This window comes from Protomyctophum bolini (genome assembly GCF_963924005.1).
Source record: "Protomyctophum bolini genome assembly, chromosome: 9".
Taxonomy (NCBI): domain Eukaryota; kingdom Metazoa; phylum Chordata; class Actinopteri; order Myctophiformes; family Myctophidae; genus Protomyctophum; species Protomyctophum bolini.
In genome coordinates, this window is record NC_137870.1 from 39,826,879 (window position 1) to 39,846,268 (window position 19,390).

Consider the following 19,390-nt stretch of genomic DNA (forward strand, 5'->3'; position numbering starts at 1 on the left):
GATGGTAGTAATCGTAGATCTTGACCAGTGCTGGTTTCAGGTTCAGAACTGGGACAGTCTGTATGAGCTCCAAGGTGTGGTTGATAGGTGTGCCTCGTGTTAACTGTTGGCAGAAATGTAGTTCACCATACCACACCATCACTATATATTGTCATAAATGTAATACTCATGCCAAGTGGTTCCCAATAGTCCTCCTTGGTCTTTCCATTGTACCAGGACCACTAGGACTGTTGCTACACTCTATAACAGGCCGACGTCTAATCAAAGCCTCGGGAGCACCTGCTGCACCCCGCTGATTTACTGCCGTTTTCCAACAATTCATTAATGTATTAAGTAGCCGTGTAATAAGTGGGATAATGTCTGCCTAGGTGGTCATTGTAGGATATAATTCACCTTCAGGGTGACGCTTCACATCGGTGGTTATAAACGCCCCGTCTGAATTATCCCTACAATGTGACCACCTAGACCTTAATTATCCCCAACTCTCACCTCTGTTAGATAGAGAATGATGTGGTCGTCCTTTTGCTCTAGAAGATCCACCAGCAGAGCCATTTTCAGCTGTGAAGAAACCATATTAAGCATCCATTACCTCTGTATTCTAATCATACTATAATTCAGTCTCTGTCTGTCTGCGTGTCAGAAACAGCGCGTTCTCTCATCATTGCCTGCACCAATCACTCCCACTTTTCACACAGGCATTGACCATATGAATATGGAGGTCTTAACGGAGCCCTTTTTTCAATTTGACACATTAATGATTAATAATGAATTTATTAGTGAATTAAAACGCACCCGGGCGCAGTACCCCGTCAAATATCTCACAACGGGTAAGGGCTAGTCATATTAAACAGGTAAAATATGACGACCAATACAGAGGTTATGGATGATAACCAATGTGTTGGAACGTTAACATATACAAATTAAAAGTTCTCACCAAGACAAAAATGTTTATAACTCACCTTTTTCAAAGACTCTGGGTGTGGGATGAATCCAGAAAGCATCGCTACATCAACCAACACCATGTTGGAAGTGGTTTCATTTCCAGTATATCTGTGTGGGTATAACATGTTAAAACATCATTTCTAATTCAAGCATTTTGGGGGGAGGTTTTGGGAAGCTTTTGGCTGTTTGAATATACAATAATATTGCCTATAATTTGTTCACAATTCTCATATTTAGTGGGGATTTCTTTGTCGTCAATAATGGGTACATTTAACAGTTCCGTCTCTACAGGTGATCCTTACAGGCTTTGTAGTTTCAGAGTCATCGTCGGTGTCAGAGAGTGGCTGCTGCAGTTGGCCTCAGGTGTGACCTTGATGGACAAACTGCTTTCCTCAACTGGTGTCGGGATGTTGTACTTGAGAGACATCTGAGGAAACGGAAGAGGAATTTCATTTCTACAGTCATGAAGAGTAAATGGCTTAATTCTACAAGAAGAAAAAGAAAAAGGCCATTTGTAATTACATATAGGACGGTTAATATACAACTTTATAGATAGTGAGCTGACCTGCACTGCGAGGCATGCAGTGCCCTTGACCTCCAGGCTGTACACTCCTCCCCTGACAATGTGCAGCGCCTTCTCCTGGTAGAGCAGTCTGTTGGCCATGTTCACATTGAAGACCTCTTCACCGCTGGAGGATTTGACCGTCAGAGTGCTGGAGTCCTCAGGGTCGTAGTACGCTTTGAAGTACAGATCGGCGAAGCGAGCCAGGGCCTGAATAGCCACTACCGTGTCCTACAAAGCACACAAACCACGTCTGAAAATCAGTCTGCCACGTACAGAGCTTGCTGACCAGCTGAACAGTGCTTGTCTGGTGATGTTCTGATGCAAGTCACCAGACAGGCCGTGTGGTGGGATTGATCCGTCTACAAGCCTACTTCTACGTTTGAAATGGAACAGTTTAATTCACCACATCTTCGCCATCTGTGTTTACAGACTAACGGAACAGTGGGGAAGCAGGAGGAAGTCTCCATAGGGAGACACCAGCAAGGTGTAATTTCACACCACCTAGCTCAGTTCAGTGTTCCTGAGGTTATCCCAGATGTGGCTGTAGCAGCTAAATTTAGCCAAAACACTCTAGAGGCGATCGACAACAACGGGAGTTATGATTAAATCTACCGCGACTAGTAACGGGACCGCGGTGGGCCTTCTAAGACAGCTTTTCTTAGAATTAGATCAAGAGTTAACATTTACGATTCTCAGTCTTGTGTAAAAAAGCAGGGGAACATTTTAGATGACGTCCCACCGAATGTTGCGCAACAGGCGCTCCCAGCCTGTGGAGCGATGCGATGGGTTTGGATATAAATACTCTGTCTTTTTGAGCAAACATAGTCCTGGGCACTGGGTGTTACCAATTGAAAGGACGGTGAAATTTGTCCTGTGCGTTAAGGGTGTCAACAATGAACCATTTCATATTTCAATCAATTTTGAACAAAGTCTGATTCAAATGTCTGATTCTCTTCATTATTATTACCACCGTATTATTTTTCAATAGAACCTCCTCCCTACCCATGCCACTGGCCAAAATCAATGTATAATATTGCAGCATCACAGATAAGAGATGTTGCAATGGCTTTTATGTTTTACTACCGTGTATTACGTGAAAGCGAGACTATAGGAGGGCAGAGAAACATCATAGTTACAAAGAGGTGCGGTTTCAGAGATCTAAGGAGAGCATAAGAAAGTGTCAGAGATCTAAGGACCTGCCGTTTAGAGCTTAAGAAAGACGAACTCTCGCAAACAGTGCAACAAGGTGTGGAGTCTGTGGACGTTCAGTAGGCAGCATTTCAGCCGAAACCTGTGTGGAGGAGAATCCACCGTAGGAGTTCTGCTGGCGGGCCAACCACTTCGCGATGGGAGTATAGTCTGCAGCTCTAATTTCAGGGCTGGCAAGCTTGGCCAGCAGCACGTAGGAGGTGATCTCTACGGACAGAGAGGCCGAAGTGTCGTCGGAGGTCTGAGACCAATGCAGGAAACCTCCTGGGGAAGCACCAAGACACAAAAATCAATCAACTTTACTGGTAAATGCACAATAAAGTGAGTGCAGAGTGGAAGAGTTTAACGTAGTCTAATGTTTGAATGTACTGTACATTATGGGTTGTCATGGCCATAAAGTCTTTTTTGTCACTCCCGCATAACCTCTAATGTATATACACACAGTAATGCTTTATGGCTGCGAATATAGTAAATTTTAGTCTCAAGTAAATACAGTTTGATAACAATCGTATCTAAATGCTTTCAGTCGCACCATCGCTTTCCAATGCAATCTCGTCCAGGCGATTAAGGAGCTGTGAGCTTGCAGTCGTGTCCCCCGCCAGAGAGAAGACGTAGGCCAGCAGAGCTGTGGTGTAGGTGTTGGTCTCCATGGACACATTGATGGCATCCTTCAGGCAAGACAGACTCCCCACATGTTCCTACAGAGAGACAAGTATAGGCCTTATACCTCCAGTGACATAAGCTAGCCTTCTCCAGGCAAATGTGCAAAACAGCATTCTCTGAATCTTATTGCAGCAAAACTCAAAATTCCCAGGACAGTTACCTTGACATCGATACCGAATTCTAGGAATGTAGCAGTGATGTAAGCACTGAGAGTCACTTCATCCGACACGCCACCCTGCAGAGGAGAGCAATAATACAAAGACATGTTACAATGTCCCATTATGTTTCTAAAATATATTTTAGAGTTTTTACTCCAAAATATATTTTAGAAACATTAACATGCTACACTAAACTCCTTTACCGAGTGTGTACCAGTGTTGTTTTTGGCAGCAAATTTCTATTTTAGTTTTAGTCGTTGTCTCTTGAATAGTTTTCACTTAGTTTTAGTCACATTTTAGTCACCTGGAATGTTCTAGTGTTTAGTCTAGTTTTAGTCGACTAAATCTACAGTTGATTTAGTCGACTAAAATGTGTTTTGACAGGCCTTAATATCGTTGTAATGACATATTTTACACTTTGGTTGCATGCTGAAAATACCAGATATACAATCTCTTGTGAGATTGTACATCTGCTATTTTCAGCATGAAACCCAGCATAAAACTGGATCTCTTGTCCACTAGTCCCTTCCTAACATTTTAGTCTAGTTTTTATTCGTTGACGAAATTGTCAGTATATTTAGTCATCATAGATTCGTTTTTATTTAGTTTTAGTCAGTGAAAAAGGTAGTCGATAACATTTTTCGTCTTAGTTTTAGTCGACGAACACAACACTGGTGTGTACCCGACTCCAATTGGTCCTCTCTGTACCTTCAGTCTGTTGTTTAAGAGTCTTCCAGATTGTTCAAAACAGCCATCGGGTTTCCTTTTACTATCCAGCCAGGTCTTGGCTTGTTCTATGGTCGACTGTATGTTCAACTGGTCGAGGGGGTTGTAGAAAGACTTCGCTTGGACCAAAGTTCTCAGGACAAATGCAGTCAACCTGGACAAAGATATTTACACACGTGTGTGTTATCAAGACATTAGTTGAGGAATGATTATATCCCCATACCTCAAACTAAATTATACTGTAGCATTTGTTATACACATTTAATAATATTCTCACCAAGTGTTCTCTTCACCGTTTACAAACGTGCTGTAGGCACCATTGCTGTGCTTGAAGAGTAGTTGTCTGTGGTAGCCTGCATTTAGATTATTCATTATTATAAAGTCATGAAAAATACAGAGGAACACAGCATTGTGGGTGAGGTAAAGGTGTGTTGGGAGGGAGACACTCGGCAAATATCTCACAACGGGTAAGGGCTAGTTTACTAAATTAAGACAATCCAGACACTTGACTCACCGCCGACCAGGAAGGGCAGGGCCTTCTCCTTGATGGCCGCTGTCAGCTGGTTCGTGTTCTCCAGGTATTGCAAGACGTAGACGTTGGGAGCTAAGAGCGCCATATTCTGTTCCCCACATCCATACGGCATCCTCAGCAGTCCAGCCACGTTCTTCATGGCACGGCCCAGGAGGTCACCTGTCGTCAAAGAGATACTAGATTGAAACTGTAACAGCAAAGGGGCTCCAAGAACAGCAATGTTGGCCTATCAGTCTCAAAATCTCTTGTAAATTACTGGCAGTAATGTACAAGTTAATATTTTAAAATGTTCATCACCTATGGAAACAAGATGATGTGTTCCAGAGAAAATGTGAGGTTATGAATTAAGGGAAGGGTCTGGGTTATGCTCGTTTAATAAACGGTCAATGAGTAATACAAATGTTCAGAAGATTAACTTTTTTTTGGGTATTAGACAGTCCTTGAAATAAGTCATTTCAGTCAGATAACTCACAAATAGATTTAACCTAAATGTATTGTGAATTTACACGCTGTACACTCAAGACATGCTCCTTATATGGCCAGTACAGAATTAATTCCGTTGCAAAATAGTAAAAAAAAAAAAAAAAAGAAAAGACAAGTGTAGGGATAAGGGGTTTAGCGGTGACGAAAATGTAGCCCCATATACCCCGCCCAATTGGTCAGCTGACTGCCACATCAGCAAGCGGCTGAGGCAGCCGTGGCCGAACGGTTTGCAGAGCGGTCTTGATATCGGAAGGTCGCTAGTTCGTATCCCCGGACTGGAGCGTTAAAATGACCACCGCTGAAGTGCCCTTGGACAAGGCATTGAACCTCTACCATGAAATGTTCTATGAGCAGGGCCTGGCTGTAAACAAGTTCTTAAGCTTAGTCTAGTTAACCTTTCCTTTCAATGAGAGTCTAGTTGCAAACACTGTATACACCCACATAGTAATGCAGCATATTAACCCCTCCAGTACATGTATGACCCGCGAGCATAGCATGAAGCCACGCGAGTTTTTGACTGAACTGCCTCCGCAAGCTACGCATCATAAACAGAAAACCTTGAAATTGAGTAAAAACAAAACAGGCATCCTTACCCAGGACGGATATAGAACAACTGGCAGATCCCGTAATCACATTATCAGGGAGTTGGAGCTGGAAGTCCTCTGTTAGAGTCTCTCCGACATATCCTAGACAGAGGAAAAAGATTTAACTTTGAACAAAACATGAACTCGAGGAACAGAAATGAAACATTCACCTCAGTCACAAGACTCTGGAAACGGGCATTATTATTAGGTCCCGCCCGGTGTCGTCAACCACTGAACCACCCCCTAAAGAACCAAACATTTCACAGCACGTCGCACTGCAGGATTCTATACTTCTGAAAAAATCAATTTTGCCTATAATGGCATGCCCAAAAATGAGATAGGGTTAGTTTAGTTGGTTTAAGTCGTTAATGGCCATGTCACAATATTAAACAGGAACAAAGTACATTTAAAAAGTCATTCAACACTACTTTTGCCTGGGAATTATTCCATTCCCCCTCCCCCCCAGCAGGTGAAAAGATTACTAGCCCACGCTGGTCTCTTTAGAAGTGTTAATATACCAAACGAGATGCTTAGGTTAAGTCAGAAATTAGGACAGAACATCAGCGTTCTGATCAAAACCATGTTGAGCATCGTAGATTTAGAGAAAGTAGTGTCTGCCCGTAAACAAGTGAATTTGGCTGTGTCCGGGAGCTCTGAGCAAGGAGTTGCCTACCGTAGCAATGGCCGCCGTCAAAAAAAAAAATAGTGATTTCAGTGGTCCTGTTTTATATCATTAAATAGAAAACTTGTACACACGTCCTTAGCATCATAAGTATATATATATATCTTTTTAATAATCTTTGCCTTGAAACCATCCACCCTGTGTTAGTTCTGCCAGTACTCACCTTTAGCAGACAACAACCAATTGTAGGTCCGTCTTACTTCCGTTCCTTCCGACTGAAAAGGGAGAAAGGCAGACAATTCAATCCAGTATCGGCCAAATGTACATCGGTCATCGAGTAAAGCAAATTGCACTTTCAAAAGTGCTGGACTATAACTGGCCAGACACCCCTAGTGGGGCCAATAACTAAAGTGAATTTAGAAAAGTTGGACTCCAATTAATTTTATTAAAGCTATTTGGAGCAGAGGGTACACCAGATTGGACATGTGACTCTTTGTAAATCGTTGCATAAACAAATAACTATAGATTGTGGGTTTAAAATCTTAGGACCGTTACAACTCTACCTTGATTATCAGAGAGCGAGTGATGACATCAACGCGACCTCTCTCGGGTACACCGACCGCCTCGTTGTTACACGATACAGTGGACGCCACTGCCTCAGCAGTCACAGTCACATTAACAACGCCTGGAAACGTACATTAGCAATGACAAACATCTCTGATAACATGGAGATCAGAAGGTTCTCTTGAAAATGGACTGGAAGTAATGGAAGCCGCCTTCCGTGGGCAATGTGCCGTTTGATTATGTGTCATAGCTTGTCCCATAGGGAAGCCAAGTGTTGGTACAACGTTATTGCATGGTATTGAAAGATTTAAACTGTGCTAGAGTTCAGGTCTCACCTAGGACATAGACATCCATAGTCCAGTTGAAGGTCTTGCGTCCGTTGGCACAGACACAGGAGGAGTACTCTTCACCAGGGATGGCTGAGAGAGTGTAATCTGATGAGCGGCTGGGAGTCGCCCTCACCTGATGGAATAAAAAAACAAAGTGAAATGAGATGATTCAACCGTACTTGTATTCCATTAAAATATAACAAGACAGGGCTCCAACTACAGTGTAGCTTCCTAGTCATCTGGCCAACCTATAATTTTCATATGGTTTCTACAGTATGACTTAGACTTAATATTTGGGCAATGTTTCAGCCTGAGTTAGCCACCAATGACTATTGTAAATATGTCTACACAGGTTACAGAATGTACCAAAAGTTGCCACAAATGTACTGGCATTTACAACAACAAGTACCATGATGCAGCTGGACAGATAGTTGAAGACGGTAGCCTTCAGAACAAATGTCTCTCCCCTGACGATGGAGTAAGGCAGGCTGAGCTCCAGGAAGAAGGGCTGGAAGACTTTGAGCTCCTTGGGAGGAGCGAGACCGAAGCCGCTGGAGGACAAGCAGAAAGCCTCCGTCTCCCATGTGGTGATGGTGTCTGGGACAGTGAGGGACACGTCCGCTTTTCCCGAGGTCCTGCATGGAAGGACAGACAGGCAAATATTAAACTATTGGACATCAAGCACATACTGGCTTATGAGAACGAGTTCTCCCCCCTCTGTAATTATGAGGTTGGATTGTAAAGACACAAACCTCATAAATACAGTGAATCTTGAACTACTCAAATTCCATTTCAAAGAATAGGCTGTTTAACGCTCGTGTTGTAGCTCTGTGCACTCACCCCACTGCCACCAGGTCCCATATCCATGTCTCTGGGAAGAAGGAGCGGATGGTCTGTATGGAAGATCCTAGACCACCACTAGCAAAGGCGCCTGTTCCCCTCATCATGGGCACTGAGGGGGAAATAAATAAATCACTATTCATGAATGCAAACACAAGCACACTGAAATCAACTAATGTCACGGTTGTTAAATTTACTTGGGACTTGTTTGTAGTACTCTCTTCCCTTGAAGAGGACACAGGAATGTGCTTTGACACGCAAATTTGTTGCCATCTTCAGTCCCAGGTCCTAGAAAAAAAAACATTAATACTCTAATAAATTGGGAGTGCATCCTTCAACAGACCTCAAAAGAATATATATATATATATATATATACTGTACACATTATCATTTAGAAATGTAAAAGTTATACATTTTGACATGATATTATTGCAAAGAGATACCTTAAACACTGTGAAAGCATCCTTTCTTTCATCACGTCCAACGTGACCAAAAACACTTCTTTTTTGTCTCACAGGCAAACATTGTACAGGCTGCACAGCATCGTCAAGGTCAAATGGAATAGAGTAGGCCATCTTGACCGGCAACCGGCCAAATATCTGTTCAAAAGAAAAGAGGTTGAGGTGAAAATGACCCGAGTCTTTTGTAAAATACAGGGTGGTTGGGGTAAACAAACAAAGTCCAATAACAATGCAAAATTACTGGACCCAGTACGACGCTCAAGCAAGGCTGTACGCACAGCGTATAAATGAAGACAGGAAAAGACTATATACATTTACAGGAACTGCCATGGTGCTTTACTATAGGTACTGTATCAGAAACAAATTAAAGGCCATAAATGATTATGTCAGGGAATAAGAAAGTCTCACCTTGTCTGCGTCCAGCCGCTTCCCTGGCGCCTTGATGTGAACACTCTTGTCGATGGCACTGACGCCACACAGCGAGCCTGCCGTGGCCGACACCTGCAGTGTATTCTTCTCTCCGGGGATCGCCGTGGATGGAGAGAACTCCAGAACCACCTGGATTGTAAACAAAATATCACCATGAATGCAGACCTTGACACGTGCAATGTGTCAAGCTCCAAGTTAGCCCAACTCACATTTGAAGAGTCTTCTGACTCCACAGTGACCAGACAAGGTTACCCAGATACCATGGCACAAAAGAGAGCAGAGGCCAAACTTAAACTGACCTTATTATGGAAGCATTTCTCTGTGGTGAAGTCTGCGCTGTGAGCAATGACCGTCTTACTGGGGAGGACTGCGTACACAAGCACCTGGAGCAATGGAGCCATTACTGGGGTGACATCCAACTTGAAGGAGATCTCGCCATCGTTGACTGGAAACACAGCAGGTAAGGACATTGGTAGTAAACTGTAGCTGCAGTATAGCTTAATCGAATATGAATGTATATTACCTGCTGCAGCTTATAAACATTTCTGCTTATTTTTCTGAATTTTAATAACCTTATAGCTCTCAAACTAAATGTACAGTTTAATGTCAAATGAAACACAGGAAGCTTAACAAAAGACAAGGGCAATTACGTCCTTTGTAGACTTACTTGAACTACACAGCACATCAATAGTTACTAGTCCTTGGTGGCGAATGGCTGCTCTGGATAAAATCTAGAGACAAAATGGAGATATGCCGATGATACATACACGTAGATAAGTTTAGTCAACTGCACATTTAGTTAATAGAAGTACTGAATGTGTACTATTGTCAGGGTGTAGACAACCACATGGCCTCTAAAACACACGTCAACACCATTATATAGCAGACATCAGAGTTTCATTGGGAAGAAGATGCTCCCTCTTAGTTCAGCTCTGCTGAACAGCCATGTAAACAACCTGTAAAGGGTGCATTATTTCTGGAGAACAAAATGACAGTAAGAACTTCCGTTCGGCAGTTCATGCACCTCGAAGATTTTCTAAGAAACCGGATACCTGCTCAATTTATTGTATGCTGCAGGTCAGGACTTTATAGGCGGTCCGGTTTCTCACCCACAGACACCGCAGTCCCAGGTTTCCCCAATGTCTCCAGTAAACTTTATGCCAATTAATTGAGTTCGCCGGCGTGCCCAGCCAAGCAGTGTGGTACTACTCACCAGGTAGACCAGGTCCACGCGGCCTGCAGTCTCTCCAACTACAGTGTAGTGGACGGTGATGTTGTTTTCTCCATTGCAGGTCAGTGGGTTCCAGGTCCTCTTCACCTCCAGTGAGCTCACGGTCTTGGGGTCAACGGTGCCTTCCTGGACCAGGGACAGCTGATGTTTCCCTTCCTCAATGTGTGGCACTCTGTACATATGGTACTGCAACTCTGTTGTCGCACTAGCCTTGATGAGAGAGGTTAAATTAAAGTCAGTCAACCAGAATATTAGTTTGTATTATCCGTTCCCTTTTTAGACTTCCGGTGATGCTTCAGCAACATTTTGGAACTCTTGTTCCCCATGATCTGACACGCATAACCTTGGACCTGCCATTTTCATAGATTTGGTGCGACGTGAAAAATGCTCATAGTCTCATACTGTACATATATATATATATATATAAACGCATAGTTTTGAGTGCCAGTCTGTGCCTTCACCTTTCTAAAATGACAACCTTCTCGTGCAGGAAATTGCATAACCAAGGCTGACTTACTGTGAGAAAGATGTCCTGTCCTGCAGGGTCTTTGGAGTCTGTCGTGTTGAATGAGAAACTGGCCTCACCGCTGCGGTCAGTCTTGACAGTCAATATTGTATGCGCCGTTGACCGCATTTGACCCTCAAACAGGTACACCGTCATGTCAGGAATGGGTGAGTTATTCAAGTAACGTGCTTTGACCTGTCGGAAATAAACAGATTATACAGAGTGCATAATAACATGGCCAAATGTGTACAACTATACTTGACTCATTTGGACTTACTTTTCCTGCAATCACTGATTGGTCCTTATACACCATGGGTGTGTCAATGAAGGAAAGCGATCCAACACAATAAACAAGAGCGACCACCTTTTCTTGTGCAGACAGTGCAATACCTGTGGAGAAAACCCCATGTCATTTCAGTGTTAGAAACATTGATGAGCTACTATAAGCTCATGGCTTCATTTTTGCTTGAAACGGTTCCAACAGTATGAAGACTTGCCTGTTCCATCTTCCTCTACTTTTGCATTGAGTTGCAGTTTATCATCAAGAGACTCTACTTTTGCAATGAGTTGCAGTTTATCATCAAGAGACTTTTGGGCAGGTGTGGTGAAAGTTGTCATATTGAAAGTGAAAGTTCCACAGCCCTTCCCAGATGTCTGTGTACAAGAGGAAAAGAAAATACATAATGTGTGATTGACTGAGATTCTCCCCTTCTATTCCTCTTGTGCACCAGATAGACCTCAGGAGCCAATGGTTATAGATTGCCATAAAGTTGATGAGGGCATTTAGGCACATAACGTCATGGATTAAAGCAAAAGCCAAAGCCAGGCAAAGCGTTGGCCAAGACCTATTCTGCAATTTGTGAAACAGTGTTCATAGACATTTAGTATAATATGTAAAATGTTTTGGTAGCCACAGCCAAACCTTGTATTGAAGATAGTTCGACCGTTGCTTTTATGAAATATCCAAGATCATTGATTGAATACTTTAGTGCATTAAGGCTAAAAGGGATAACACAATAGTCTAGGTATGAGGGGATTGAGGTCACCGTTTCTTTGGCCATCTTCAAATACAACCTCATTGATATTTGCTTTGCTTAACACTGTCTTCTACCCTGAGCCATCTCAAACTGCTTAACACAGTCTTCTACCCTGAGCCATCTCAAACTGCTTAACACAGTCTTCTACCCTGACCATCTCAAAACTAGCAAAGTGTGTCAATTTTTGGGAGTGTAGCTGCATAACATTCTTCGAAGGAAGCCATGCCGACTTATATGTAATCCAAATGAACGAAGTCAGTAGTGGCAACTGAGAAACCAATTGCCTTTAATCCAGTACCAGCGTTGCAAAATGTTCAATTTTTTCACTGCACAATATATATATATACACTAGGGGTGCAACGGTTTTCAACCGAAAACCGAACCGTTCGGTTCCACATACACGGTTCAATGCGCTCTAATGAACCGCGCTATTTCGGTTTGCATTAATTCATTTATTACAGCTGCGAAGAATGTATTTCTCGGTCACACACTGGCCTACTTAGAAGTCTAGCACTCTATCGGTCACACACCGTCCTACTAAGAAGTCTAGCACTCTTTCGGTCACAGAAGTGTAGCACTCTGTCGGCCCACCCCCTACACACACACACAGAGAGAGAGACGGCATGATGAGGAGAATCCAGCACTCGTCTTTAAACGTCGTTCTTGGAATAATTATTGATCGTCATACACAGAGACACACGCAGCGGAGTAACCTCGCGCCAACAGGCTTCTAAGCACGGTCGTTGTAAGTTTGTTCAGATCTGATTCTGCATCTGCACTCGCTGTTTGAGTGCTAATTAAGAGGGAGAGTGAGAGCATAAACAACCCGCAGCAGGACATTCATTCCGTCAGAAAAGTACCAACAAAATACTCCCATGTCCAATCCATGACTGTAGATAGAAGCCCTTCTTCTAATAATATAAGCATAATATCCTTAAATCCTCATGTAGACTTATTGTAAACTTTTGTAGGCTATTTTTCTGAGACACGACGCATTCACTGTGAATGACTCCCCTCCCAGGAGGCACTCTCCTCTCCTCTTTCCTGCATGTGCTTAATGCCCCGTGTGAGCGCATAGGTGCATTTATTTCCCCTTGAAAATAATGATAAGGCACATTAAAATAGCAATATAAGGTATTTTTCCCCCTTTAGGCAGAAATGCCTAATAAAATAATATATGCTAAAAAAAGAGAAGAAAAGAAAATGCTATAAATAAACTTTTTTGAGTGGTGCAAGCCACTGCCTGGCTGGCTGGCTGGGTATGAGCATGAAAACAGCGTGGTTGTTTTTCACCACCTGTGCACAACCTAACACACACGCACATTATTAACTGTATATATGATGATTTCGTGTGTGCCAGTACAGTGACACTAGTACAGTACAGTACAGTAGAGGGTACAGTAGGGCGCGTTCCTGGGGATCACTTCACAAGGGGGTATTTTTTTTTACTGTACCGAAACCGAACCGAAACCGTGGCCCCCATACCGAGGTTCGAACCGAACCGTGGTCTAACTGAACCGTTGCACCCCTAATATACACACACACACATATTATAATAGATAATATTTACCCGTTTACTCTCTTTATGACAGGGCACAGTCATGCCAGGAACAGGAGGACTGTATCGATCAAGTGGTCGGCAGACCTCCACTTCTATCGTAGCAGGCACAGGCTGTCCATAGGTGTACCTGATGAAGAGACGTACAAACTAATCTCTAAAAGGTAGTCACCCATAGCAGACATAACATTTTAAGGCGTTTTTTCCATGCAGGAAAGTAGGCTTGCTGTAAATTATAACGTTTAAATGACATGTTTATTTTCTGTGGGAAACCACAATGTGTTAAGTGTAGACAAAGACCACAGGAACATAAAAGCCAAGATTACTTACGTTGCACAAACTTTAGCTGTAAATTCTTTTTGTTCAATGCTCAGCTTGTCATCCACTTCCAATTTGACTTCAAATCTTGGCAAAACTGTGGACAATTGTTGCACATTTGTCATGACATGAAAGTAGATGCCACACAAGAGAACCATTTTCACATACATGCTTAATGTTTAGATAATAGGTGAGACTTTTCATAATATAGAAATTTTAGATTCTTGAATTAAACTCTTCACAAAAGGTTCTGAAACTTTAACTTTGGGTAGATCATTTCTCCCCTTTAATACCAATTCTTATTGTATTTTTATCATTGATTAGTCACCTTTTCAATGAGGTACAGCTTGTAAGGACCAGACATTCATGGACTGAGCAACACAGCTAAACAAAACGAGTCCAGACGTCAACCCAACCCAACACTCGTCGGATCAGCTTGGGCGTGCTGTAGTGTAGAGAGACCAACAAATGAACCCTTACCGTATTTCTCCACCTTGAAATAATGATCCTGTACCATGCCGTCAACATGAACAATGACTCTGTAGGGTCCTTCGTGGGCCTCAGGGTTCAATGGGTAAGAATGCTCCACAATGCTCTCATTAGACATTTGGTTCACCCACTGCGCAATGCGGTTACCATGAGCATCCTGGTCAAACGAGAGTTGTGGAGAGAAGAGGCAACGGACAACCATATCATCTCACAAACAATCTCATCTGTAGTCGTATGACATCTGATTTGGTAATTATATGCGGTGCATGTCGTTATTATGTCAAACGCAGTGAGTCTTACCTCAATCTCTACCATCTTGTACTGAAAGATAGGAAAAAAAAGAGACAATTCTGTTAAACAGGAACTATCATCTGTATCAGTCTCACTATCAAACACTCTGAACATTTATATACTGTAGTCGTCACAAATGTACATTTATATCCACATTAGCTTAATAGCAGACAGAACAGAGGTAGCCTGGCTAATAAGCCAGACTCAAATCACACTTCTTTTTTTCAGCTGATTCGGTCTGGCTTATTAGCCAGGCTAGTACAGAGGGGAGATGGCATTTTTGATTTTCCCCCTTGTGAGTAGTCTCGTCAGCCATCTGAGCAGCCATCTGCCGATTGGACAGAATACCTGCACTCCAGAGCCCTTTTCTAGTTTTCATATAGCCTACATTTTCTCCAGAAAATATTGAACTGCACACACACACACGTTTGTAATACAAGTAGCAACCACTCACCAGCTCATTGACAGGCGCGAACGTGGTATTCATGGTAAAGATTCTGAATTTCACTGAAAGACATGACATTGGATAAAATTATCTACAAAGGAATTGATTGAATAAATGCTAAATGGGACAGCTGTCGACTCACAACTGATGACATTCCTTTCTCCAACTTAGTAGTTTATAAAACTTACTCAACTTCATTTTCAAATTGTGCAAATGTAGTTAAATCTCATGAGACAGCATTTACCCGTTTGTCCAGGGAGGTAGATTGGTTTATCAGTTTGGATGAAAGTAATGTTTTTGTAGGATTTGATCATTATTTTCCTGACTTCTCTGGATAGGAATGTTGGTCCTTCCACCACCACAACAAGACTCAGCACCAGTTCATTCGTCACTGGACAAGCCTGTGGTGGATACAGGAAAAGTTAGCATTATGTTGAAATGGGAACAACAAAACCAAGTGAAATCAACTTTATTCTGTGCCAGAGGTGACCTGGAATAGACCACGGTGGAGGAATGGTTTGTCTGTAGTCTTCTGGAAGATAGTTTTGTTCGAGTTAGGGTAAACTAGAAAGATGGTGATGTTGACATTTTCATTGGGCTTCATAAAATCCACGCAGAACATGGTCTCAGAGCCGGCTTGGATGATTGCAGGAATGGTCACCATGTATTGCCTATAAAATCATGGAAATGTTTACATACATCGTTATATTTGCTAAAAGCCTAAACTGTAAACTAAAATGTACTCTTCCAACTTTCAAGAACAAAATATCATCCAACCAAACAGACATTCAAATGAGCTGTGGAGTGTAGCTCTATGTACTTACGGTCCTGCTGCTGCTTGACTGATACAAATCCAGGTTAAACAGGCAGACAGAATCCATGTCCATGTCTGAATCCTAGAGAGAGCCATGACTGAGGGATACAGAATCAGTTGTCTCTACTGCTGCCTGCTACATACACTCACACAGCAGTGAGTGAGCAACAATGCCTGTGGTGGAGGTGAACGCTGATTTAAACTGCCTGAGACGAGTGCACACCTGACCTGAGTCAAATTAATTAGACTGGGCTGGCTGTGCTTTGTGGCAGGAGGGTGAAATCACCCCTCAACGTCTTCTGACAACAGGGACACATTGTGAGACTTAACCTGACTTCGCCAGATGGTGGCGGTAATTAGACCAGTTTCGAAATTAAAGAATTGAGTATTGCAAGTATTCACAAATATGTGTTTAGGTCTAGACGACTCTGACTCCACAAACAAATAAAAAAGTAAAATTAAATAAATATAGTTTTATATATTTATCGTGGATACTAACATTGATGAATTGAAAATGGTACGTGGGGCCTATTGTAAACATACGGTGTAATGCTTTGGTTTATGGTGTCGTCCACTCACAGTTAACAGTCTTTGTATTGAGTTGTACTTGAAATGTACTGTCATTCTGCAAACTGTCAATAAATACTTCAATCAATCAATTGAATGTAAAGAAAATCTACATAATAAAATACATTCACAAAATGTATTGCTAATTTCTTGTTTTAAATATAGCCTATGAAATATAAATCCTATAGGCCTAACTGTATAGAACATTAAACCCAACTTTTGTTACACCATCACTAAAGCCTGGTATATTTTACCCAATGTAATTGTAGTGCATAAAACAAATATTTCAAAATATATTAAAGTATAGCAAATTAGCAATACAAGGCAATTTGATTTTGAGGTAGTCTTCTTTAATATTTAAACATGAAATGTCAGAAAAAAACGAAAAATAGATCACAGGCCCTATATATGGCTATGATAAAGGGGGGGGAAATGTGGGTATTAAAAATATTCCTTAAAAAATAATGGAGCTGGGATACTTTTCCTTTGTATTAATCCTATACATCACTAATCCCAGGTGATATTTATCCAAACATGTGCTGGTAGAAAATGGTGTGCCCTATTGTAAACAAGTGTAATGCTTTATGGTGTCGTCCACTCACAGTTAACTGTTTTTGTATTGAGTTGTACTTGAAATGTACTGTAATTCTGCTGTACTGTTATCAATCAATCAATCAAATGTCACTGAGGCTACACAGTGACCCACCCATCTCTGAGACCTCAGTGACATTATGAAAACCACATCCACGTAATTGTCCGGGTGAAAATCACCCAGGTTGAGGGTTAAACAGATTTGAAATTGGTATCAAAATCATAAAAGGATGTAGTTACATTTATATAGTTACCGACTGTTGAACCTGCATGCTTTTACAAACTCGTGACTGCATTTGTTATTTGAGTTTTATTTAGACTCCCTATAGCTGGCATGTCTATAAATGTATCTGAATCTAATCTAAATGTATCACTAGAAGTCTCATGCCTACAAATAAGTGTATATTTATATTTGTGGAGAGTTAATTATCTGCACTTTTAAATATTATGCAATCATCTACAGTTTTTCCACTCAAACATAGCATATTGCAGTATTGCATCTGAAATGTTGTTTAACATTGCTGACATTACTGAAAAGATTTATTATCACAACCCATCCATGATCAACCGCTTATTATCCGTATAGTCGGGTTGCGGGGGCAACAGCTCCACCAGAGAGCTCCAGACTTCCCTCTCCAGAGCACCAACGTTAGTAACTACTTCTGGGGGATCCTGAGGCGTTCCCAGACCATCTTGGAGATATGTGATCCCTCCATCTGATCCTGGTCTGCCCGGGGGTCTCCTTCCAGTTGGATGTGCATCGAGGACCTCCTTAGGGCAGTGGTTCCCAAACGTTTTCGTGTCAAGGACCCCCAAATCAACATTTATTAGGCCACAGACCCCCCATTTGAAAACATATGCCAGTGACCCCGATAAGGGAGGATTTTTACGGCTCCAGCAGTGATTCCGAAACATATTAATTTCAAGGACCCCCAGTTTCACACGCATTTCGGATCCCCGATGTAATGGCATTTCTATCTGGGCGTTGCTAAGCATGAACAGAAGCCAAGTAGAAAATACACAAAAGCAGCTCGCTTGATTAAACAATTTCTTACTTTAAGGTATAACTGGAAGGCAGCATTGGCTATACAATGATGCAATCGCAACTGTCAGCGCTGCTAGTGCAGTGAGTGCACACACTGGGAAGTGGGAACAATTACAACCAAACAACACACTATACGGGCTCAATTGAAACGATTTAAACATATATAAGGCCGCCCGCCACTGGTGCCAGTTCAGCATAATGGAAGATATGGCTTTAACTGAACATTCTCTGACTGCGGCCTGCTGGAAGGTGGTGTGTATAGCCCTCCATACTTACCCCGACCTTAACAACACAAAACCCATGAATAAACAATAATAGTGACTAATCTTAATTAATTTTAAATAATTAAAGTCCTGCTTGTGAGAAGGTGCATGCCATGGGCAGGGCTGAAGTCAAACCAACCATGCCTTGCCTCAGATTGCAGTCAGGAGTACTTCTTGTATTATAGGCCTACACTAAAGACTGTACAAATGCTGTGCTTATTAAACCGTTTATATATGACGTAGTACAGTGAGACCCACAATGCATTATGCAAACGTGATGTAAATATACACAAACACATACACGAAGAACACACATGTATTATTTTCCATGCTAATCGGGTGTATTTTCAACAAATGAGGCTGAAGAATGAGTTCTGGTGATGGTTCTCTTTGAAACATCTGTTGGATGGGGGGGGGAAAGGGAATATTTAAAAGAAACTACTAAACATTGAGGTCAGTTCTGAATCTATACATTACATTTGTATTTTCTTATTCAAAAGGGGTAATTTTACATATAGTAAATGGTGCATTTATATAGTGCTTGTATCCAAGCGCTTTAAATATAGATTGTACACACACACGCACACGCACACGCACACACACACACACACACACACACACACACACACACACACACACACACACACACACACACACACACACACAGGGGTTCAGAGTCTTGCTCAAGGACACTTCGACAGCCTGGGATCAATCTGTGTCTCATAGAAGGGATGTGGGCAGTTCAGAAACCCGTCCACCAGTGACATCATTGTTAGGATGATTTCTTTACAAAAAATGTCAGATTTGTATTATCGTGAGAATAATGTCTTCCATTTTCGCATTGCAACTTTTCAGGACTAGAAAGCCTGCAGTTTCTATTAGCTTGGATTCCCCATTGATGATGTCACTGGTGGACGGGTTTCTGAACTGCCCACAGCCCTCCTATGAGACACAGACTGAGGAAAGAATTGTGCCATTTTATCATAATTATTAGTGAAGACCTATTATATGAAGATAGGTTGAAAAGTGGTGAATTGGTCCTTTAAGCTATAATTATTTAAGGGGGTGGGGGGTTAATATATGATTGTATATACTGTAGCATTTAAAAGTACAGATAATTAGATCATTT

General features: G+C 41.9%; 1 protein-coding gene across 1 annotated transcript; it reads right to left on the bottom strand.

Moving 5' to 3' along the window:
* Positions 1 to 468: 468 nt before the first annotated feature.
* LOC308321863 (pregnancy zone protein-like) lies at positions 469 to 15,868 on the bottom strand (the record flags this gene model as incomplete). Its single annotated transcript, XM_080772955.1, has 27 exons — positions 469 to 558; positions 960 to 1,050; positions 1,245 to 1,369; positions 1,508 to 1,735; positions 2,799 to 2,980; positions 3,249 to 3,414; positions 3,540 to 3,614; positions 4,246 to 4,417; positions 4,541 to 4,616; positions 4,778 to 4,954; positions 5,872 to 5,964; positions 6,708 to 6,759; positions 7,048 to 7,169; positions 7,384 to 7,510; positions 7,787 to 8,012; positions 8,218 to 8,329; positions 8,415 to 8,442; positions 9,087 to 9,236; positions 9,407 to 9,552; positions 9,775 to 9,838; positions 10,321 to 10,548; positions 10,856 to 11,038; positions 14,271 to 14,402; positions 14,546 to 14,566; positions 14,991 to 15,043; positions 15,226 to 15,382; positions 15,806 to 15,868. The coding sequence occupies 27 exons, from the start codon at positions 15,866 to 15,868 to the stop codon at positions 469 to 471; spliced, it is 3,339 nt and encodes a 1,112-aa protein (XP_080629081.1).
* Between the last annotated feature and the right edge of the window lie 3,522 nt (positions 15,869 to 19,390).